A 24,172-nucleotide genomic window follows, 5' to 3' on the forward strand; every position below is an offset into this window, starting at 1 on the left:
TGGTTTCCACATATTTTTTCCTATTATTTGGCTGCCTCTTCACCTTTTTGACAGATTCCTATGAGGTATAGAAGCTTTAGGTTTTGAGGAGTTCCCATTTATATATTTTTTTCTTTTGATGCTTGTGCTTTGAGTGTAAGGTCTAAGAAGTGACCTCCTGATACTAGGTCTTGAAGATGTTTCACTACATTATCTTCTAGGAGTTCTATGGTACTGTCTCTTTTATTGAGGTCTTCGACCCACTTTGAGTTAATTTTTATACAGGATGTGAGGTAGGGGTCTTCTTTCATTCTTTTGTCATGGCTATCCAGTTCTCCCAGCCCCAGTTGTTGAAGAGAGTGTTCTGTCCCAGTTCAGTGGATTTGGGGGCCTTATCAAAAATCAGTCAACCGTATATCTGGGGGTCTATTTCTGAATTCTCAGTTCAATTCCGTTGATCAATATGTCTGTCTTTTTGCCAATACCATGCTGTTTTGACCATGTAGCTTTATAGTAGGCTTCAAAATCTGGAAGTGTACATCCTCCCACTTTGTTCGTCTTTTTTAGGATGTTTTTGGCAATTCAAGACCCCTTTCCTTTCCAAATAAATTTAATAACTAGCTTTTCCAAGTTTGCCAAGTAGATTGTTGGAATTTTGATTGGAATTGTGTTGAATCTGTAGATCTGTTTGGGTAGAAATGACATCTTAACAATGTCTAATATTCTTATCCATGAGCATGGAATATATTTCTACCTATTTAGGTCCTTTTTTATTTCTTTCAGTAAAATTTTGTAGTTTTCTATGTAGAGGGTCTTCTACATCCTTGGTTAAGTTTATTCCTAGGTATTTGATTTTTTTTAGTTGCTATTGTGAATGGAATTTTTTTTTTTTTTTTTTTTTTTTTGGTTGCCTCTTCAGTTAGGTCATTCCTCATGTATAGGGACATTAGTTATGTGCATTAATCTTATATCCCACCACTCTGCTGAATTTGTCTATTAGCTCAAGTAGCTTTGTGGTCAAAGTTTCAGGATTTTCCAAATATAAAACCGTATCATCTGTAAATAATGAAAGTTTTACTTCTTCCTTTCCAATTTGGATAACTTTTATATCTTTGTCTTAGTGAATGGCTCTGGCTAGAACTTCTAGCACAATGGTGAATTATAGAGGTGACAGTGGGCATCCTTGTGTCGTTCCTGATCTTAGGGGGAAGGCTTTCAGCTTCTTACCATTGAATATTATGCTAGCTGTGGGTTTTTCATATATGCCCTTTATTATATTGAGGAAGGTTTCTTCAGTTCCTACCTTTGAATTGTTTTTATCAAAAAAGGCTGTTGAATTTTGTCGAATGCTTTTTCACATCTATCAAGATGATCAGTTGATTTTTCCCTTTTTATTTGTTAATCTGTTGAATTACATTAATTGATTTTCTTATGTTGAACCACCATTGCATGACAGGGATGAACCCCACTTGGTCAAGGTGTATAATTCTTTTAATATGCCTTTGGATTCAATTTACAAGTGTTTCATATAGGATTTCTGCATCTATATTCATTACAGAGACTGGCCTATAGTTTTCCTTTTTTGTAATGTCCTTATCTGGTTTTGGTATTAGAGTGATGTAACTTCATAAAATGAGTTAGGTAGTGTTGCTATTTCTTCAGTTTTTTGAAAGTGTTTGAGCAGGAATGGTGTCAGTTCTTTTTGGAAAGTTCGGTAAAATTCCCCTGTGAAGCCATTTGGCCCTGGGATTTTCTTTGTAGGAAGATTTTTGATGACTGATTGTATCTCTTCTCTTGTGTTTAGTTTGTTGATGTCTTCTATTTCTTCCTGAGTCAGTCTAGGTTGCTCTTGTCATTGCAGGAAATTGTTCACTTTCTCAAAGTTGTCTAGTTTGTTGCTGTACACTTGTTCATAATATCCTCTTATGATTTTTTTATTTATTCAGGATCACCCCTCTCATTTCTGATTTTATGTGAATCATCTCTCTTTTTGAATTTCTCAGTCTAGCTAAGGCTTTGTAAATCTTGTTAATCTTCTCAATGAACCAACTCTTGGTTTTATTACTTCTACTGTTGTTTTGTTTTTGTTTTTGTTTTTCTCGTCCTCCAGATCATTTACATCTGCTTTTATCTTATTTCTTTTCTTCTACTTGGTTTAGGGTTACTTTGCTGTTCTTTCTCTAGCTTCTTGTTCACTTAAGTCTTGATTTTAGCTCTTTCTTCCTTTTTAATGTATGCCTCTAGAGCTATAAATTTCCGTCTCATTGTTGTGCACTCATTTTTATTAATCTCTAGATATGTTCCAATTTCTCTTGCAATTTCTTCTTTGACCCACTGGTTGTTTAGGGGTGTATTGTTTAACCTCCATATATTTGTAAAATTTCTGGTTCTTTGGTGGTTATTGATTTCCAGCTGCATTCCATTATGGTCAGAGAAAATGCTCTGAATAATTTCAGTCTTTTTAAAATTTATTGAGACATGTTTTGTGCCCCTGCATATGATCTATGCTGGAGAATGTTTCATGAGCACTAGAGAAGAATGCATATCCTGTTGTTTTATGATGCAATGATCTATACATAACTGTTAAGCCTAATTCATTTATCACATTGTTTAGGGTCTCCCATTCCTTATTGGTCCTCTGTCCAGTTGTTCTATATATAGAAGAGAGTGGTGTATTGAAGGCTCCCATTGTTATTGTAGAAACATCTGTTGCTCCCTTCAGTTTAGCCAATGTTTGTCTCATATACTTTGGTGCTCCTTGATTGGGTGCATAAACATTAATTATTGTTATTTCTTCTTGGTGAATTGTCCCTTTTATTAATATATAGTGTCCTTCTTTGTCTCTTATGACATCTTTGCTTTTAAAGTCTATTTTGGATGATATTAGTATAGATACTCTTGCTATCTTTTGGTTACAACTTGTGTGGAATATTTTTTTCCATCCTTTCATTTTCAATCCCTTTGTGTCACTGGGTCTAAGATGAGTCTCTTGTAAACAAAATATTGAAATGGATCATACTTCATAATTTATTCTTCCAGTCTGTGTCCTAATTGAGGAGTTCAATCCATTCACATTCAAAATTATTACACTGAAGTATCTTCTTGAACCAGCTGGCTAATCCTTTGTTTTTTCATTCCTCAGACCTATCCACTCTCCCCCTTCTTCCTTGAAGTTACACTTACTAATACTTTTCAGTTCTTTGCCTTTATCCAGATCTCTCTCTCCTTTTGTTTTTCAGCTAATGGAACTCCCTTCAGTATTTCCTGTAGGGCACATCTCTTGTTAACAAATTCTCTGAGCATTTGTTTGTCTGTGAAAATGTAAAACTCTCCCTCAGTTTAAAGGACAGCTGTGCTGGATAAAGAATTCTTGGCTGGCAATTTTTCTTTTTCAGTGTCTTAAATATGTTATACCACTGCCCTCTTGCCTCCATGGTGCCCGTTGAGTACTCAGTACTCAGTCGTACGTGGTTTCTCTTGTATATGGTGAATCATTTTTCTCTTGCTGCTTTCAGGACCTTCTCCTTCTCTTAAGCATTTGACAATCTGATTAGGATGTGTCTTCCAGTGAGTCTATTTGTATTTACTCTATTTGGAGTTTGTTAGGATTCTTGGATGTGAAAATTTATGTTGTTTATAAGGGTTGGGAAGTTTTCCCCAATTATCTCCTCAAATACTCTTCCTAGCCCTACTCTTCTCTTCCTGGGACACCAATGGGTGTTATATTTGTGCGCTTCATGTTATACATCTTTTCCCTGAGATCCAATTCAAATTTTTCGATCTTGTTCAGCATTTGTTTGTGCATTTGCATTCAATTGTTCTGTCCTCTAAGTCCACTTATTCTTCTTCCTCTTCAAATCTGTTGTGTGCTTCTAGTATATTTTTAATTTGATCAGCAGTAGCTTTCCTTTCCATAAGATCTTCTATTTTTCTATTTACTCTTTCAAATTATTCTTTATGCTCCTCTAGTGTCTTTTTTTCCTCTAAATTCATTTTATTAATATATATTCACATACCATGCAGTCATACAAAACAAATTGTACATTCAGTTGTTCACAGTACCATTACATAGTTGTGCATTTATCCCCAAAATCAATCCCTGACACCTTCATTACTACACACACAAAAATAACAATAATAATTAAAGTGTGTCCTAGTTTGCTAATGTTGCAGAATGCAAAACACCAGAGATGGATAGGCTTTTATAAAATGGGGGTTTATTTCACTACACAGTTACCGTCTTAAGGCCACAAAGCGTCCAAGGTAACACCTCAGCAATCGGGTACCCTCATCGGAGGATGGCCAATGGCCTCCAGAAAACCTCTGTTAGCTAGGAAGGCAGCTGGCATCTGCTCCAAAGCTCCGGCCTCAAAACGGCTTTCTCCCAGGACGTTCCTCTCTAGCAAGCTTGCTCCTCTTCAAAACATCACTCCCAGCTGCACTCTCTTTCCTCTTTGAGTCAGCTCATTTATATAGCTCCACCTATCAAGGCCCACCCCGAATGGGTGGGGCCAAGCCTCCATGGGAACATCTCATCAAAATTATCACCGACAGCTGGGTGGGGCACATTTCAAGCAAATCCAACCAGCACCAAAAACTTCTGCCCCACACAAGACCACAGAGATAATGGCATTTGGGGAACACAATACACTCAAACCGGCACAAGTGAAAAGGGGCAATTAAAGTAAAAAAGAACACTAGGTGCCTTTGTTTGTTTCCTTCCCCACATTTTTCTACTCATCCATCCATAAACTTGACAAAGGGGAGTGTGGTCCTTATGGCTTTCCCAATCACATTGTCACCCCTCATAAGCTACATTTTTATACAATCGTCTGCAAGATTCATGGGTTCTGGGTTGTAGTTTGATAGTTTCAGGTATCTACCACCAGCTACCTCAGTTCATTAGAACCTAAAAATGGTTGTCTATATTTTGTGTAAGAGTGCCCACCAGAGTGACCTCTTAGCTCCCTTTGGAATCTCTCTGCCACTGAAAATTATTTCATTTCCTTTCACATCCCCCTTTTGGTCAATAGATGTTCTCCATCCCACGATGCTGGGTCCACATTCCTCCCCGGGAGTTATATTCCACGTTGCCAGGGAGATTCCCTCCCCTGGGTGTCTGATCTCACGTAGAGGGGAGGACAGTGATTTCACTTGCCAAGTTTGCTTAGCTAGAGAGAGAGGGCCACATCTGAGCAACAAAGAGGCATTCGGGAGGAGGCTCTTAGGCACAATTATAGGGAGGCCTAGCCTCTCCTTTGCAGCAATAGTCTTCCCTGTGGTAGAGGGCTCAACCCATCAAACCATCAGTCCCCTGTGTCTGTGAGCACATTAGCAGCCATTTAGGTGAGGCAGCTCAATACCCCTGCATTCTCCACCAGCTCCTCAAGGGGGCTCTGCATATTATTTTTCCTTGTTTTTTTTTAATCAACTGTATAAAAAATAAAATAAATAAATAAAAAAAAACACTAAAAGAACATTCCAAACAGACCATAACAAGGGAGTAAGAAAAAGACAACTAACCTAAGATAACTACTTTACTTCCAACATGTTCGTACTCTACCCCAAGAAAGTAACCTAATATAGCAACATTTCTGTGAACTTGTTCCTTCTATATCCATCAGAAATTAACAGACCATGGTCATTCCTAGGCATTCCCACAATGTTATATTTACCCACAATAGCCTATCTGTTCTTATTGGATTATTGTTCCCCCTTCCTTAATTGCTCTCTATTGCTAGTTCCCCTACATTCTACATTATAAACCATTTGTTTTACATTTTTCAAAGTTCACATTAGTGGTAGCATATAATATTTCTCTTTTTGTGCCTGGCTTATTTCGCTCAGCATTATGTCTTCAAGGTTCATCCATGTTGTCATATGTTTCACGACATCGTTCCTTCTTATTGCCGCGTAGTATTCCATTGTGTGTATATACCACATTTTCTTTATCCACTCATCTGTTGAAGGACATTTGGGTTGTTTCCATCTCTTGGCAATTGTGAATAATGCTGCTATGAACATTGGCTTGCAGATATCTGTTCGTGTCACTGCTTTCAGATCTTCCGGGTATATACCGAGAAGTACAATCGCTGGATCAAAGGGTAACTCTGTATCTAGTTTTCTAAGGAAGGGCCAGACTGACTTCCAGAGTGGCTGAACCATTATACAGTCCCACCAACAATGAATAAGAGTTCCAATTCCTCCACATCCTCTCCAGCATTTGTAGTTTCCTGTTTGTTTAATGGCAGTCATTCTAATTGGTGTGAGATGGCATCTCATTGTGGTCTTAATTTGCATCTCTCTAATAGCTAGTGAAGCTGAACATTTTTTCATGTGTTTCTTAGCCATTTGTATTTCCTCTTCAGAGAACTTCTTTTCATATCTTTTGCCTATTTTATAATTGGGCTGTCTGTACTATCATCATTGAGTTGTAGAATTTCTTTATATATGCAAGATATCAGTCTTTTGTCAGATACATGGTTTCCAAAAATGTTTTCCCATTGAGTTGGCTGCCTCTTTCCCTTTTTGACAAATTCATTTGAGGTGCAGAAACTTCTAAGCTTGAGGAGTTCCCATTTATCTATTCTTTTGTTGCTTGTGCTTTGGGTGTAAAGTCTAGGAAGTGACTGCCTAATACAAGGTCTTGAAGATGTCTCCCTACATTATCTTCAAGGAGTTTTATGGAACTGTCTTTTATATTGAGATCTTTGATCGATTTTGATTTAATTTTTGTGTAGGGTGTGAGGTAGGGGTCCTCTTTCATTCTTTTGGATATGATATCCAACTCTCCCAACCCTGTTTGTTGAAAAGGCTGTTATCACCCAGTTCAGTGACTTTGGGGGCCTTATCAAAGACCAGTTGGCCATAGATCTGGGGGTCTATCTCCGAATACTCAATTTGATTGCATTGATCAATATGTCTATCTTTGTGCAAGTACCATGCTGTTTTGACAACTGTGGCTTTATATCTTCAAAGTCAGAAAGTGTAAGTCCTCCCACTTCATTTTTCTTTTTAAGAGTGTCTTTAGTAATTCAAGTCATCTTCCCTTTCCAAATTTGATAACTAGCTTTTCCAAGTCTGCAAAGTAGGTTGTTGGAATTTTGATTGGGATTGCATTGAATCTGTAGATGAGTTTGGGTAGAATTGACATCTTAATGACATTTAGCCTTCCTATCCATGAACATGGCATATGTAAGTTTCCCTTCTATTTCTTTTAGTAGAGTTATGTAGTTTTCTTTCTTTAGGTCTTTTACATCTTTGGTTAAGTTTATTCCTAGGTACTTGATTTTTTTAGTTGCTATTGAAAATGTTATCTTTTTCTTGAGTGTCTCTTCAGTTTGTTCATTTCTGGCATACAGAAACATTACTGGCTTATGTGCAGTAATCTTGTATCCCGCTACTTTGCTAAATTTGTTTATTAGCTCTAGTAGCTGTATTGTCGATTTCTCAGGGTGTTCCAGATATAAGATCATATCATCTGCAAACAATGACAGTTTTACTTCTTCCTTTCCATTTTGGATGCCTTTATTTCTTTGTCTTGCCGGATTGCCCTGGCTAGCACTTCCAGCACAATGTTGAATAACAGTGGTGACAGCGGGCATCCTTGTCTTGTTCCTGATCTTAGAGGGAAGGCTTTCAGTCTCTCACCATTGAGTACTATGCTGGCTGTGGGTTTTTCGTATATGTTCTTTATCATATTGAGGAAGTTTCCTTCAATTCCTACCTTTTGAAGTGTTGTTATCAAAAACAGATGTTGGATTTTGTCAAATGCTTTTTCAGCATCTATTGAGATGATCATTTGATTTTTCCCTTTTGAATTGTTATTATGTTGTAATACATTGATTGATTTTCTTATGTTGAACTATCTTTGCATGCCTGGAATAAACCCCACTTGGACATGGTATATGATTTTTTTTAATGTGTCTTTGGATTCTATTTGCAAGTATTTTGTTGAGAATTTTTGCGTCTGTATTCATTAGAGAGATTGGCCAGTAGTTTTCCTTTTTTGTAGCAACTTTGGCTGGTTTTGGTATTAGATTGATGTTAGCGTCCTAAAATGAGTTAGGTAGTCTTCCATTTTCTTCAATGTTTTGAAAGAGTTTAAGTAAGATTGGTGTCAGTTCTTTTTGAAAACTTTGGTAGAATTCCCTTGTGAAGTCATCTGGCCCTGGGCATTTATTTGTGGGAAGCTTTTTGATGACTGATTGGATCTCTTTGCTTGTGATTGGTTGCTTGAGGTCTTCTGTTTCTTCTCTGGTCAGTCTAGGTTGTTCATATGTTTCCAGGAAATTGTCCATTTCCTCTACATTATCCAGTTTGTTCACATACAGTTGTTCATAGTATCCTCTTATAATTTTTTTAATTTCTTCAGGATCTGCAGTAATGTCACCTTTCTCATTCATTATTTTGTTTATATGGGTCTTCTCTCTTTTTGATTTTGTCAGTCTAGCTGGGGGCTTGTCAATCTTGTTGGTCTTCTCAAAGAATCAACTTTTGGTGTTATTTATCCTCTCTTGTTTTTTTGTACTCCGTGTCATTTATTTCTGCTTTAATCCTTATTATTTCTTTTCTTCTACTTGGTTTAGGATTGGTTTGCTGTTCATTTTCTAGCTTCTTCAGTTGATCCATTAGTTCTTTGATTTTGGTCCTTTCTTCCTTTTAATATATGTGCTCAGTGCAATAAATTTCCCCCTCAGTACCGCTTTTGCTGCATCCCATAGATTTTGGTATGATGTGTTCTCATTTTCATTTGTCTTTATATATTGAGCAATTTGTTTTGCTATTTCTTCTTTAACCCCCTGGTTGTTTAGAAGTGTGTTGTTTAACCTCCAGGTATTTGTGAATTTTCTAAGTCTCTGATGGTTATTGACTTCTAATTGCATTCCATTGTGGTCAGAGAATGTGCTTTGAATAATTTCAATCTTTTTAAATTTATTGAGGCTTGTTTTATGTCCCAGCATATGCTCTATTCTGGAGAAAGTTCCATGAGCGCTAGGGAAGAATGTGTATCCTGGTGATTTGGGATGTAATGTTCTATATATGTCTGTTAAATCAAATTCTTTTATCAGATTGTTTAGGTTTTCAATTTCCTTATTGGTCTTCTATCTGGTTCATGTATCTATAGAAGAGTAGTGATGTGCTTAAGTCTCCCACAATTATTGTGGAAACATCCATTGCTTCCTTTAGTTTTGCCAGTGTTTGTCTCATGTATTTTGTGGCACCTTGATTGGGTGCATAAACATTTATGATTGTTATTTCTTCTTGTTCAATTGCCCCTTTTATTAGTATGTAGTGGCCTTCTTTGTCTCTCATAACATTCTTGCATTTAAAGTCTATTTTATCTGAGATTAATGTTGCTACTCCTGCTTTCTTTTGGCTGTAGCTTGCATGAAATATTTTTTTTCATCCTTTCACTTTCAATTTCTTTGTGTCCCTGTGTCTAAGATGAGTCTCTTCTTTGCAACGTATTGATGGATCATTTTTTTTTTATCCATTCTATGAATCTATATCTTTTAATTGGAGAGTTTAATCCATTTGCATTCAATGTTATAACTGAAAAGGCATTTCTTGAATCAGCATCTTATCCTTTGGTCTATGTTTGTCATATATATTTTTTCCCTCTCACAATTAATATCCTTTAAAGTACCCATACTGAATCTCTTTAGTATTGAACCTTTCCCCATGTCTCTTTCTCCTTTCTTTGTTTATCTGTTGGTAGAGCTCCCTTTAATATCTCTTCAATAGGGCAGGTCTCTTGTTAGTAAATTCTCTCAGCATTTGTTTTTCTGTGAAAAAATTAAGCTCTCCCTCAAATATGAAGGAGAGCTTTGCTGGATAAAGAATTCTTGGTTGGCAATTTTTCTTGCCCAGAATTTTAAATATGTCATGCCATCGCCTCCATGGTGGCTGCTGAGTAGTCACTACTTAGTCTTATGCTGTTTCCTTTGTATGTGTTGAATTGCTTTTCTCTTGCTACTTTCAGAACTTGCTCCTTCTCTTCCGTATTTGACAGTGTTATCAGACTATGTCTTGGAATGGGTTTATTTGGATTTATTCTATTTGGAGTTTGCTGGGCATTTATGATTTTTGTATTTATGGTGTTTAGAAGATTTGGGAAGTTTTCCCCAACAATTTCTTTGAATACTCTTCTTAGACCTTTACCCTTCTCTTCCCCTTCTGGAACACCAATGAGTCTTATATTTGGATGTTTTATATTATCCATCATATCCCAGAGGTCCATTTCGATTTTTTTGATTTTTTTTCCCCATTCTTTCTTTTGTTGTTTCATTTTCCGTTTTGTCATCTTCCAGGTCACTGATTCGTTGTTCAACTTCCTCTAGTCTTGTACTATGAGCGTCCAGAATCTTTTTAATTTGGTCAACAGTCTCTTTAATTTCCATAAGGTCATCTATTTTTTTATTTACTCTTGCAATGTCTTCTTTATGCTCTTCTAGGGTCTTGTTGATGTCCTTTATATCCTGTGCCATGGTCTCATCATTCATCTTTAGTTCTTTGATTAGTTGCTCCAAGTACTGTGTCTCCTGTGATCTTCTGATTTGGGTGCTTGGGCTTGGGTTATCCATATCATCTGGTTTTTTCATATGCTTTAAATTTTTCTGTTGTTTTTGGCCTCTTGGCATTTGCTTAACTTGATAGGGTTCTTTTAAGATTTGTAGACCAATTAAAATCCTTATCTCTAATTTGTCAGATCTACAGATTCATGGAGTACACTTTCTCTAACCAGCAGGTGGCATCTGCGAGCCACCTATTCCCCTCAAGTCAGTTTTCCCCCACTTTGTCTTTGTGGTAAGTGGGAGTGTGAATCTTTTGGGGTCCAATTGGTGTACCAAGCTTGTGTGTGCAGTTGGTGTTGCCTGCCCTGTATATGGGGCGTGTGTCTGGGTGGTCAGGGAGCAGGGGAGGCTCTAAGAATCAAATCTCCCTGGTGTTCCTGGAGATTTAAAGCTGCTTGAATAGTCTAATCCTTGATCGATCTTTTTTTTTATTCATTCTGCAAATCTATATCTTTTATTTGGGGAGTTTAATCCACTTACAGTTAATGTTATAACCGAAAAGGCATTTCTTGAATCAGCATCTTATCCTTTGGTCTATGTTTGTCATATATATTTTTTCCCTCTCTCTATTAATATCCTTCAATGTACCTATACTGAATCTCTTTAGTATTGAACCTTTCTCCATGTCTCTCTCTCCTTTCTTTGTTTCTCGGTCGTTAGGGCTCCCTTTAGTATCTCCATTAGGGCAGGTCTCTTGTTAGCAAATTCTCTCAGCATTTGTTTGTCTGTGAAAAATTTAAGCTCTCCCTCAAATTTGAAGAAGAGCTTTGCTGGATAAAGAATTCTTGGTTTGTTTCTGTTGCTGACCCACAAGTCCTTGGTATTGGCATTTGGCCCCTGAGACTTGCGAGTGGGTCCTCTGTTGAGGGATGACTGTGCTATGTCACAGGTGAGTGCCGTCCCCCCATGGCGATTCTGGGCTGGAGGGCTGTGTAGGGAGGCTCCCAGTCTGCTGAAAGGATGGCTGAATGAGGCATGTTAATTCACACTGCTCTGCCTTCCCAGCACTGGGACAACCAGCTGAGGGTGCAGGGAAGGTTAATATCCATGCCCCATTTTGTGGTGTGTGCCTGTCTTATTGGAAGCACTTCCCATCACACTGGGCTGTCTGGGGCAGCTCTGGGCTCTGGGGCTGGTGACCAGCAGGAGTGTTCCCTGTCCTCCAGGATGATAGCTGTGAGAGTACAGCCCCCCTTTTCTTGGGAAGTTGTGGTGTTTAGTGAATTTTCTCAGCCACTGGACTTACTGCCTTGTGTCTCAGAGCTCTCTTACAGGTTCTGATCCAGTCATTGTGGCAGCTCTCCATGCATACTGGAGACTGCCAGACCTGAGGGTGGTGTGTGGGGTGTGTGAAGTTCAGGGGAGAATCTGCTTAAGGGCACAGTAGTTCTGATGATTCCCAGGCTGGTGATTCCACATGCATTTCCTCTGTAGTGATCAGTGCTGAACGTCCTCTCACATTTTATAAGGTCAGGTGAAGCACAGGCCCACGACTCAGTGGGACAGATAGGGAGGACATGGTTTACCTTAATGGCTACCACATATTGACAGATTTAGGTGACGGCTAGATGTAAAATAATTTAACTTTGATTATAATTGAATAATATGGCTGAGGCTTTAGGGCACAGTGTACAGTAGCCTCAATACCTGGATCCAAATCCCCATTCCACTAATATAGTTGTGTGATTTGGGTAGGTTACAAAAATTTCCCTAAGATTAATTTTCCCAAATGGTTAAATAAGATTAATAATACCTTCTGTAGAATATTTTTGTGAAAAACAAATGAGAACATACTAAAAGATTTAGCAAATATTTTGACATGTATTCAGTACTTAGTTATTGCTTCTTCTTACTATTACTGTTAAAAAATATATAAACTTAGAACAAAATTCAAATGCCCTTCAAAACTTTTGGGCTCACTTTTATCATGTTTCCGTCAATAGTAGCACAGCAGCAGCATACGAAAGAAAAGAATAGACTTTTATGTATAAAGTTATTTGAAAATCTTCATAAGGGAGTTTATCTCTTCTCCCCCATTTATTTTTTTATTCAATCATTTATTAACATCAGTATGGATCAAAATTCTAACCACATCCTGTGGTGCTTGAATATTAAGTATGAAAGCTGATTATATAATAAGTTTGCTATGAGATTTTCTCTATAAAATGGGCAGAGCAGTTTAGTCCAAAAAAATAATTTCAAGATTTTGGAAGTGTTGATTCAAGACTTTTACTCTCTCATTCACTTGCAGTTGGCCTTGGATAAATCAGTTTTCCTCCTTGAAATTTATTTTTCTTGTCTGTAGCTGGGGCTATAAAAATGTGGCCCTCTGTTGTCAGGGATTGCATAGGCTAATAAAAATATAAATTCCTTGAGCACTAAAATCATGTCAATATAAAGTTATATTATTTATTACTAGTATTACTCACATCCCTCCTCCATGGCTAGTGATGAAGAAAAGAGAGATGATATTAAAGTGCTTTTTAAAAGTTATTGTTTTAACTTCCTTCTAGTGAGTAACTCCATCAGAAGTTCATCCCAGTGCTGACAACATTTTGCTATCATGCCAGTTTCCATTTGAGCTGTGCTGAGTAAACGGCAAGTCACTAGCCACAGGTGATTATTTAAATTTAAATTAATTAAAATACATCAAACTTAAAAATTCTGTTCCTAAGCACACAAAGCACACTTCAAATGCCCAGGAGCCACATATGACCAGTGGCTGCTGTATTAGCACAGATTCAAAACATTCTCGTAGTCATGAGAAGTTCCACTGGCTCATGCTACAATTTGAGGCTTACTGCTTCCTCTCTTCCTACTCTTTGGATTCCTTCTTTGCTCTTCCTGAGGTTACAACTTCAGCCTTTAGTGCTTCCTAAGCAAGGCCATGCATCTGTTTCTAGTACCTCTTTTCTGTTTCTCTTTTGGATTGTTTACAAGGCCCCAGGTAAGCGAGTCCTAAGATGTAACCCTTTGTATAAGGTCAGACTCCATCAAACCATAGCACCGAATATTGTACTTACTGTCAGCAGTCCCATGAATTATTAATAGGTTTTCTTCTTTTAAGCCATGAATATTATGAAGCACACTGGATGCCTATAAATGAAACACAAATACCTATATGTTTAGATCTATCTCTCTATATATAATTTGACTGAGCTTTTAAAAACAAGAGCAACAAAAATACTCTTCTTTCTTTATTATTTTTAATTTACTTACCTGGTAAGCACTTTCTTCCTTAGATGGCATACCAAGGTATCTTTCAGCAAAAGCTGAGGCTATAACCCATAAAAGAGAAATTTATGAATAAACTAAGTAAACATCTTACTAGCATATTTCATTATTTAGTTTCCACATTTCACATGTAATTTTCATGCTCCAGTAAAACTGATTGAATCAGGGAGGGAAAAAAAAACAGCTGAAAGCGTAATCAGACAACACCTGATAAATGAAGTCAATTGAGCTCCTGAGCTTTGGGATTTCCTTTTCTACAAAGCAGTGTATTATATGAGGTCATTCTGCAGCAAGTACTCACCGTACAACTTCATGTCCATCACAGGAGCAACCACTGATCCGCACTTGAAAAGCTTCTCATCTGATTTTAAGATCATTGATGCAATGTAGCCACCATACCCCTGGAAGAAAAATATACATTCATATATATGACAGTTTCTGATGGAGATATTTTCTAGTTCTCTTATCAATAGTCAGTAATGGGCATATCAGAGTGTGTCACCAAGTCTGAGATGAGAACGAACACACTAAAATTGCATTGTACAGATGAACATTTTGAAAATAGTTTTGCTTTTGTACCTCCCAGGCAGATTTTAACAACCTTTGATGAAATACAAAATGAATTATGAGTCACCAAATGTCAAATATTTGCTGTTTGGTTTCATACGGTACACTTGGGAACAGCCCCATATAATTTGAAGCAGGGAAGTAAAGTATTAAATGGGATAGCATTTTAGGCAAAATTCAATAAAACATCTAAATAAAATGTTTAAATAACACACTTAAAATAACAATGATGGTTATGTAGAATTAAGAAAACAATTAGGAAAGCAAGCAGGTAGCTATTACAAAGCAACGATGGCCACCAGAGCCCTTGAAAGATCTGTCCCTGGAGGGAGCTTTTCCAGCGTGGCATCTCCATTCCCTGCCGTGGGGAGAGGAGCAGGGTGAGGGAGCCACGAGGCCGCCAGCCACACACGATGGCAAGACTATTCCCATAGTGAGAGAATGCATCACACATCTTAGTGACTCTCATAACTTCTCTGGTTCTAATTCCTCAAAAGCCCAGAAAACTTTTGCATAAATTGACTGCATTGAGAGAATAGCTGAATATTTCAAGCAACAGAACTGTGTATCACATTTAAATGATACAATTTAGTCAACTGGAAGTACATTTTTGTTTTTGTTTTTTTAACCTGTTTCATATGTCTTTGAGAGCCTGGTTATCTTCAAGAACTAAGAAGAAAGGTGCCCGCGAAAGGAGGGAACAGATCCTGGAACAAGGCCTCTCTAATTGAAAGTGCGTTCAAGTCACTTGGGAATCTTGTCAAAATATAGGTTCTGATCCAGGAGATCTGGGAGGGCCCTAAGATACAGCAGTTTCAACAAGCTCCTGGGGATGCCTAGACTGCTGGCCCACATTTGAGTAGGATAACAATATAATAAAGATATCTACTAGAAACCTCTTCCTAGCTCCAGCCAGCCTTTCATAGACCAGTGGGTTTTAAAAAAATTACCAATGCCCCCTAAAACAATTCAATCAGAATCCATGGGAACTGGGTACCAGATTTATCTCCCCATGTGATTCTAAGGTGAAGCCAGGGCTGTGACTCACAGCTGAGGCACAAGGAGTTGTATTTTACTATTTTCTTTTAATATGACACTTTGGAATTTAATGAAGTTAAATATTCTCTAGGACTTAATAATAGGGGAAGCTGTTGACTAACATTTTGTCTATAGCATTTAAAAACCAAATCCAAAATGTTGCTTAAATTTGATTTGAGAGAAATAACTTCAGTTTTTAAAAGAAGATCAACACATGCGGGAATTAGAATACATTAAATTTTAATTGCTCAACTTTCTCTCTACCATTTATATTTATTCACTTGAGTACAAGAGGAGCTCGTGAAGGAGTTCTCGGAAAATATATTCTGGAAGGGGGCTAGAATCAGAGTCTAAGCTTTAAGTAGATGTAAACATGGTGATTTTACTTTTCAAAACAACTCGTATTTCAGGTTGATTCCAAAAATTGGGCCTCTGCAATTAGAGGATGTTTTTTATTTGATTTATATTAAAAACAGACTGCTCTGTTACACTGATGCTAACATTTTAATGGTTTTCCCAGTCATTACAATTGGTTTGTCATTTCCAAGTGCAAAGCACTTTAGCATTGTTTATAAAATTTTAGCACATTTATCTTATTATTATAAAAAATTTATTTAGTAGACCTATGGATTGAAATGTTTCTTGGAAATTTTCTTCCTTAAAAAACCCTACTAGAATCAAAATTAATAATTCAATTAAAGTTAATAATGAATAACTCAAAATTAAATAGAAGGATTTATGGGAACAGGGGATGGGGCTGTGGTGCCATTCTAATAAGGCCTTACATTTTTCAGAGTCCCATGTTTTGAGATAAACTTCAAATGAATTTTGAAATAATCTTCAGTTGAGTTTATGAATATAGTTAAAACGATATACTGACAGAACTGGGGGAAAAAAGGAGCTTCTTTCTTCAAACTTAGATGCGTTCTCACTGAACCACATCACTTACTTAAACAGTGAACAGATATAAAATAAAAATCCTATTAATTTTACAAATTAAACAATTTGGTTGCATTGTATTTTGCACTAAAACTCTTAATTTGTTTAATGTAAATGTTTAAAATTTATTGCAATCCTTATAGCCCTGCCTTGATTTCTTTCTTCAGATTATATATATTACAAGTTTCAAACCCCAGAAGTGGCTCAGATTTGCTTCATTTGAGAATATGCAAAACTATAAAGGATGAATAATTACCTGTGGTAAGTAAAGTTTTAAGAAACTTCTTTATTCATTCATATTTTTAAATTATCTCCCTCAGATGTCCATATTTCTTGTCCCTCAATTCCCTTGTTTTTGCTCAAATATTATCTCTTCAGTGAAACTGTCCCTTATCTCCTATTTAAAATTGCAAACTCATCTTTTTTTTGCCTCCATCATCTCCCCACATTATTTTTCTTCACTGCCGCCATCTGACATCTGATATATTTTACTACTTTTTATTTGATTTTCATCTCTCTCCCCTCACTGCATTATAAACCTAAGAAGATAGGAATATTTTATTTATATTTTGTGCACTGCTATATGTTTAGCACCTTGAACACTGCTTGGCACATAGTACACATTCAATACAAATTTGTTGAATTAATTTTATTCCCTATCAATGCTGACTGGTCATCATAGCAATATCACTTCTAGATATGATAATTATAGGATCTTTAATTCTTGTCTTTTTTTAAAAAGGATAGATGAGAAAAAATTTGCTTCCAGGATTTTCTTATTATAATGTACATGCAATTGTCCAACAGATTGGAAATGAAAATTATAATGCTTTATATGTGCTTAGGTACCGAGGATAGTTGTTCATACCTAAATGCCCAGAAGTGTTCAGTCAGGAGAATAAATGTAAGTCATACCAATTATTATTTCTGGAGTAATTACCATATGGTAAATTAAAAGCTAAATAGCTAACATTATTCACTTTCCATTATTTGAGCAAACCAGATAGAAAATAACACTGAGAAAAAGACTGCCAATCACAATGAAAATTAGAAAGAAAAACAGTGGGAGAAAGAATACCATAAAATTCTACTGAAAGATATAGAAGAAGTATTGAAAAAAATGGATATACTGTGTTATTCAGATGAAAGCTACAAGTTGTGAAAATTTTAATTCTCAGATTCATTCATGGATTGTTTTAATAAAATTATTATTAAAAATTCCAACTGGATATTTTGGAAAAATTTGAAAAGTGGAGAATTCCAAGAATATTTTGAAAAATAAAAGTGAAGGGTGGGAAATCACTTTAATAAATATTAAAGTGTATTATTATTATTATTAAACATGTTATACTTCAAAAACTATGTAAGATTGGAAAAAGAACAAACAAGGAGAACACATAAGAAATAAGCTCAGGAATATTTGAGAACTTAAGGATGATTTACTCAGTCCTTAGAACTGGGGAGAACTAGCTATTTGAAGTTAAATAAATAGATCCTCACCATACATTATAAGTGTCATATAACTCCTTCTGCCTCACCCAAAAATGGATAAACTAAAGAGAAAACATTAAAAAAAAAAAAAACCTTGTTTTGCCTTTTAGTAAAAATGAGATTTACTAAAAATGAAATCATTGGAAGAAATCATGAAAGAATTTGAGATTTTGTAAAACGAAAATAAAAAGTTTAAAAATTTTTTGAAGTATCATAACCAAATAAAATGGCAATCAACAAAAAGGATATATTTCAAACTGTGGGAAAGAATTGCTATCATTAGTACATAAAAATCTCAAAGTGAATAAAGAAAAATACTAGTTCATGTGTATCAGAAACCATTATAAACTAAGCTTTCATACATGTATAAGTGGGCAATTCAAAAAGAGAATTATAAATTGGTTAATAACAAAATTTAATTTTATTTAGGAATTTCAGTTCTGTTATGGTGGAGTAACAGAAACCAGATTTATCCTTCAATGTGAAACAACTAAAAATATTGACAAAATATATGAAACAGCAGTTGTCAAGATGTTGGACTTGGCTCAAGAAAGGACAGTGATCCCTGAAAGACACAGAATCAACAAGTCAGCCCTAAGACTGCTGCCTAGAAGAGAAAAAAATAAAGCTTAAAAATTAACAGAGCATTAATGAGCTTAAGGACAATGTAAAGTGGCCTAATACATAGGTATTTGGAAAAAATTGAAGTTATGGTAAGTGAAAATTTTCCAAATTTAATGAAAACACTAAACCTAGTGATCCAAGAAGCTCAATGCACCTGAACAACAAAAGACACATGAAGAAAACGACACCAAAGTACATCATATTCAAATTGCTTAAAATAAATCATAAATAGAAATTACAAAAAGCATTTGAAGATAAAAGACACATTTCAAACGGAGGAACAAAGTAGAGAATGTGGCATATTTCTTATCCATAAGTCAGTGGATAAACATCTTTAAATATGAACAGGAAAAAAATTGTCAACCTAGAATTCTTTGCCCAACAAAAATATCTTTAAGGTGTTTAAACAACATAATTACAGAGGACCTAGAATAGGGAATGAGATCTTGTTATTCTGTACAGGCTAATGTAATACCCTGAAACATTCCAGAGTATTTTGGGCAGAAAATAAAAAAAAAAGTATTTGCAAAGTCCCATTTGAGGGATGAAGGAAAAATGTGGAACTGTTAAACTTCCCCACCTGGAGAATTCCTAATATTCTCTTAAGCATTAGGAACTCCCAATTTACTAAGCCAAGCCCTTGATCTGCTTGCCCTTATGAAACTTATTTCTGCAAAGGAGAGATGCAAAGCCTACTTATAACTATGCCTAAGAGTCACCCCCTAGAGAACCTCTTTTGTTGCTCAGATATGGCCTCTCTAAGCTAATTTTGCAAATAAGCTCACTACCCTCTTCCCTATGTGGGACATGACTCCCAGGGATGAGCCTGGTCCTGGTATCATGGGATTTAGAAAACCTTCTTGACCAAAAGGGGGAAAAGAAATGAAACAAATTAGTTTCAGTGGCTGAGAGATTTCAAAAAGAATCAAGAGGCTCTTCTGGAGGTTACTGTTATGTGAGCTTCAGACAGGTATTGCAAAATTGCCACAGTATGCCAAGCCCCAACCAACAGTATTCCTGAAAACCCTAAAGAATAGCCTGGGCTCTAATATTCCATAAAAGTTTTCTTAGTAAGTTGACTTTTTTAGAAACTTAAAGTCTCCAGATGGCTTCTATGCCAGATAAGTCCTGAAACCCAGAGGTACCAGTCTCTCCAAGAACATCAACCAGTTTCAACCAGTTTCATTCCTCTACCCCATAAGGTCAACACCCCTTTCCAGCACAAAGAAGTTAGAAAGGTCTTTGCCCATATATCCCTGAAGATTAAGAGAATGATCAAAGGAGAGTGAGGAGGTGTAACTGAAAAATTAGGATTTAACAGATGGTTATGACTACTGACTCATTATATAGATATTTCTTTTTAGTTTCCAGTGTATTAAATAGCAAGAAGGAAATACCTGAAATTCTTGAACTGCAATCCAGTAGCCTTGATCTTTTTTTTTTTAATTCAGTTTTATTGAAATACATTCACACACCATACAATCATCCATGGTATACAATCAACTCTCCACAGTATGATCACATAGTTATGCGTTCATCACCACAATCTATCTCTGAACATTTTCCTTACATCATCAGAAAGAACCAGAACAAGAATAAAAAATAAAAGTGAAAAAAGAACACCCAAACTATCCCCCCCATCCCACCCCATTTTTCCACTCATCCATACACCGGATAAAGGGGGTGTGATCCACAAGGTCTTCACAATCACACTGTCACCCCTTGTAATCTACATTATTATATAATTGTCTTCAGGAGTCCAGACTGTTGGGTTGGAGTTTGGTAGTTTCAGGTATTTACTTCTAGCTATTCCAATACATTAAAACCTAAGAGGTGTTATCTATATAGTGCATAAGAATGTCCACCAGTGTGACCTCTCGACTTCATTTGAAATCTCTCAGCCACTGAAACTATTTTGTCTCATTTTGCATCCCCCTTTTGGTCAAGAAGATACTCTCAGTCCCACGAAGCTGGGTCCAGATTCATCCCCAGGAGTCATATTCTGCATTGCCAGGGAGATTTCCACCCCTGGGAGTCAGGTTCCACGTAGGGGTGAGGGCAGCGAGTTCACCTGTCAAGGTGGCAGTAGCCTTGATCTTTGATAATGATTGTATAACTATATAGCTTTTATCTTGTGACCATGTGATTGTAAAAACCCTGTGACTGACACTCATTCATCCAGTTTATGGGTAGATGAGTAATAAATACAGACAAAAAGAAACAAACAAAAAAATTGTTACACCTGAATGTATTCATTACTATGAGACATACAGTAAAACAAAAAAAAAACAAAAAAGATGGTTTTCAGGTAGAAGGAAAAATATGAGATGGAATTTGAGATTTATGACAAAGGAATGAAGAATACTGGAAATGGTTATTAGATGGGCAATATAAAAATTTTTAAAAAGTATATAAATCTCTTTCAAGTAACTGGCATTTCAATGCAAAAATGATAGCAATGCATTTTGGGATTTTAACATGTAGCATTAAAATGTATGACAACAATAGCATAAAGGCTAAGGGTGGGGGAAAATGGAAATATACTGTTGTAAGTTTTTTATACTAGATATATATAAAGTGAGATAATATCACAGACAGGTAATTGTAATCAATTCAAATTGTATACTCTAAGCCCTAAAGCAACTATCTGATAAATAGAAGAGTTAAAATTACTAATCAACTAATGGGGTTAAAATTTATTCATAAAAATATTTTTATACAAAAGAAGTTAGAAAAATAAAAAAAAGGACAAAGAACAAATGAAAAAAAATAGAAAGTGAATGGCAAGATGAGAGGTTTACATGCAACCGTATCAGTAATCATATTAAAGGCAAATGGTTTAACCAACCAAATAAAATGCACACACTGACAAATTGGATTAAAAAGTTAAAAGCCAACTATATCCTGCCTACAAGAAATATATTTTAAATATAAATACATGAATAAGTTAATAGTGAAAGAATGAATAAAATATAACATGTTAATTCTAATCAAAAGATAGCTGGAGTGCCTATATCAACATCAGACAAAGTAGATTTCAAAGCCAAGAATATGACCAGAGGTAAAGAGGGCCATTCCTTAATGATTAAGGGGTCAGTTAATCAAGCAGACATAACAATCCCAAATGTCTACACATGTGATAAAAGAGCTTTGAAATACATCAAGAAAAAAACTGATAGAAGTAAAAGGAGGAAAAGGCAAATTGATACTTGTAGTCAGATTTCAACAATCCCCTCTCATTAATTGATAGAAGACAGAAAATCAGTAAACTATAAAAAACATAAAAAATATGTTCAATCAACTTGACCTAATTGACATTGGTAAGAACATTCATGGGCTGAAATTTAATTAAAGTCTTTAAGGAAGACAAAGTTTGAATGGAGGTTTGAAAAAAAACAAGGTTTAAATATCTGGAGGGAAAGGAAATTTCTGATTTGGGAAAGAGCATGAGATGCTTTTAATTCAAATACAACATAAGTACCCTGGCAAGGATTATAGGCTAGAATAGGAAATGAAACAAAAAAGCACATATAATATATGGCATAATGTATAATACAGGGCAAACTGTTCAGAAGAGAATAATGCAATGATGCTTTTCTAGTGGGAGAGATCTAGAGAATGCTTCATGGAGGAAGGGACATTTGAGTTGGGCCTGAAGAAGAGATGGAATTATAAAAGCAATATATGAACTTGTATCTCTTATGAGAAATAAAAATTCATGAAAAAAGACACTCAGGTAGAAAGGTGGAAGGCATAGTTATCACCAAAAAGAATTCCAGCTTAATTTAATTATAGAAAACAAAGTTGAAGCAATAAATAACATTTGAAATATCCTTAAGATCATTTTAAGTAATACTCAAACTTCAGTACAGTTAGGTTTACAGCGGAATACTTAATGATGTAAACTGGATATAAAAAGCCAAATGGTGTTTCTATGCTGGCTGAGGTTTGTCTCTCTCCTTTTCCTCTTTTACCTGTTTTATAGTTTTAGAAGGCAATATATTCATGTAATCAGTGCTTTGTGGGTGCTTACAGTCTAACATTTAAACAAGTAATATAAAACAGGTAACAGTGTAGTCTAAAAATACATATTTCAGTTGACTGAAAAAAAGCATTTGAAATATTACCTTCCTATTCCTTAATCAAATTACATGGTTAGAGAGCATAGTTTAGAATTGTTTTCTAAATTCCAGAAGGTTAAACTGGCACAAATTATACATAGAACAAAAAATATTGATCGGTTTCTTGGAGTTCACTATTTCAGCTTTATAAAAATCAACTGGGAGATGTACTTCAATATTTGTAAATTAATTTGTAAATATTTGTAAATTATTTGTAAATTAATTTGTAGTTTCTCCCAACAAAGTCAATTACAATGGATGAAATTAGTTAATTGGCTAGCAAACTAGTTACAGATACAGATGCATATATAAAGATATAGGGATGGATGGATGGAAGGTTGGATGGATGGATGAAAGGATAGAGATATAATCACCACAAAAACTGGCTGGATCTTAGGTCCAAAGGAGACAAAGCAGAACCTGGAAATTCAATCAAATATTAGTGAATATAAAGGAAAGAAGTTGATCAGAGATGGGAAACACCTGACCCTCATGCTGTCACCAATCCTTATTTTTCCAGAGGGAACATCTCAAATGAATCACAATACATTTTTCCCATTGAAGTCTAAATCAGCCTGGAATCTACTAGCAAACCCTGCTTTACACTCACTGATGGCCTTTATATACTCATGACAATTCCATTTCCAGCATTGGTGAAATGGATACTTCAAATGATCCCTCAATCAAAACAAAACAAAACATAAAACAAAAAATTAAAAATCTAAAGCAGTGGCTAAGAGAAAGAAAAAGAAAAAGTACAGCGAAACTAAAACAACAAATAAAAACAATTGTAAATGTGATTCTGAACTGGCATAAAAGTGATAAATCCACAGAGGCCAAAGACAAATGGAAATTAGGAAACCTTGAAGATAAACAAGCTTAAAACCGGTATTTTTTCCCTCTCTTTCTAGTGATATTGAGCTTGAGTTATGATAGCTTTCTCAGTGAATGGTGGAGGAAAAAAATGCATAAACTCCACTCAATGTATCTAAAGAGACACTCTGGATAGAGGTGGGTTCCCCAAAGGATTGTCTGAAGAAGACAAGAGATAAACATGCTGCACAAAAGGAACTGGTAAATAGGTTTTGTTTGTTTCTCTTTCATGAACTTGTATTGTTAAGGAAAAAAAAATAATCTTGACTACAAATTTGAACTATAAACCTACACCCAGGTTTGCTTACAAATTTACCATACAAGTGTGATTAAAGAAAAACTAAACCTAAAAGAAATATGCAAAATGTTAAAATATAATATAAACATGTAACTGCACTACAAACCTTAAAAAATTCCCATAGATAACATTCCAAGAATGATAAGCTCACAGTTAAATAAATATATAAACATCAGGGGTTAAAAAAAAAAAAGAAAAAAAGTCACTGAGTGAGAGCCAGCAGAAACAACAGACCAGACAAGAGAAACAGATTCCAAAGGCATTATATATGCATTTAATCAGATGTGAAATATCAAATAGCAATGCAGAATATACTTAAAGTAATACACATTTGAAAACACTGGAAAAGGAAAGAGACAAAATATATATATGCTTTTTTACGAAAAGAATGCCCAGTAAAATTTCTAGTAACACAGATATTCAAAGTTTAA

At 35.5% G+C, this 24,172-nt stretch overlaps 1 protein-coding gene across 2 annotated transcripts in view; it reads right to left on the bottom strand.

The window, feature by feature from the left end:
- DPP10 (dipeptidyl peptidase like 10) overlaps nucleotides 1–24,172 on the bottom strand; it is a 689,331-nt gene that overhangs the window by 10,352 nt on the left and 654,807 nt on the right. For both annotated transcript variants that reach the window (XM_037849964.1, XM_037849965.1), the window contains exons 22-24: nucleotides 14,092–14,191; nucleotides 13,776–13,834; nucleotides 13,580–13,652 (exon numbers count right to left, since the gene is read on the bottom strand). In XM_037849964.1, coding sequence (XP_037705892.1) covers nucleotides 13,580–13,652; nucleotides 13,776–13,834; nucleotides 14,092–14,191 — 232 coding nt within the window. The remainder of the gene's footprint in view (nucleotides 1–13,579; nucleotides 13,653–13,775; nucleotides 13,835–14,091; nucleotides 14,192–24,172) is intronic.

Source organism: Choloepus didactylus, chromosome 9 (assembly GCF_015220235.1).
Source record: "Choloepus didactylus isolate mChoDid1 chromosome 9, mChoDid1.pri, whole genome shotgun sequence".
NCBI lineage: Eukaryota > Metazoa > Chordata > Mammalia > Pilosa > Megalonychidae > Choloepus > Choloepus didactylus.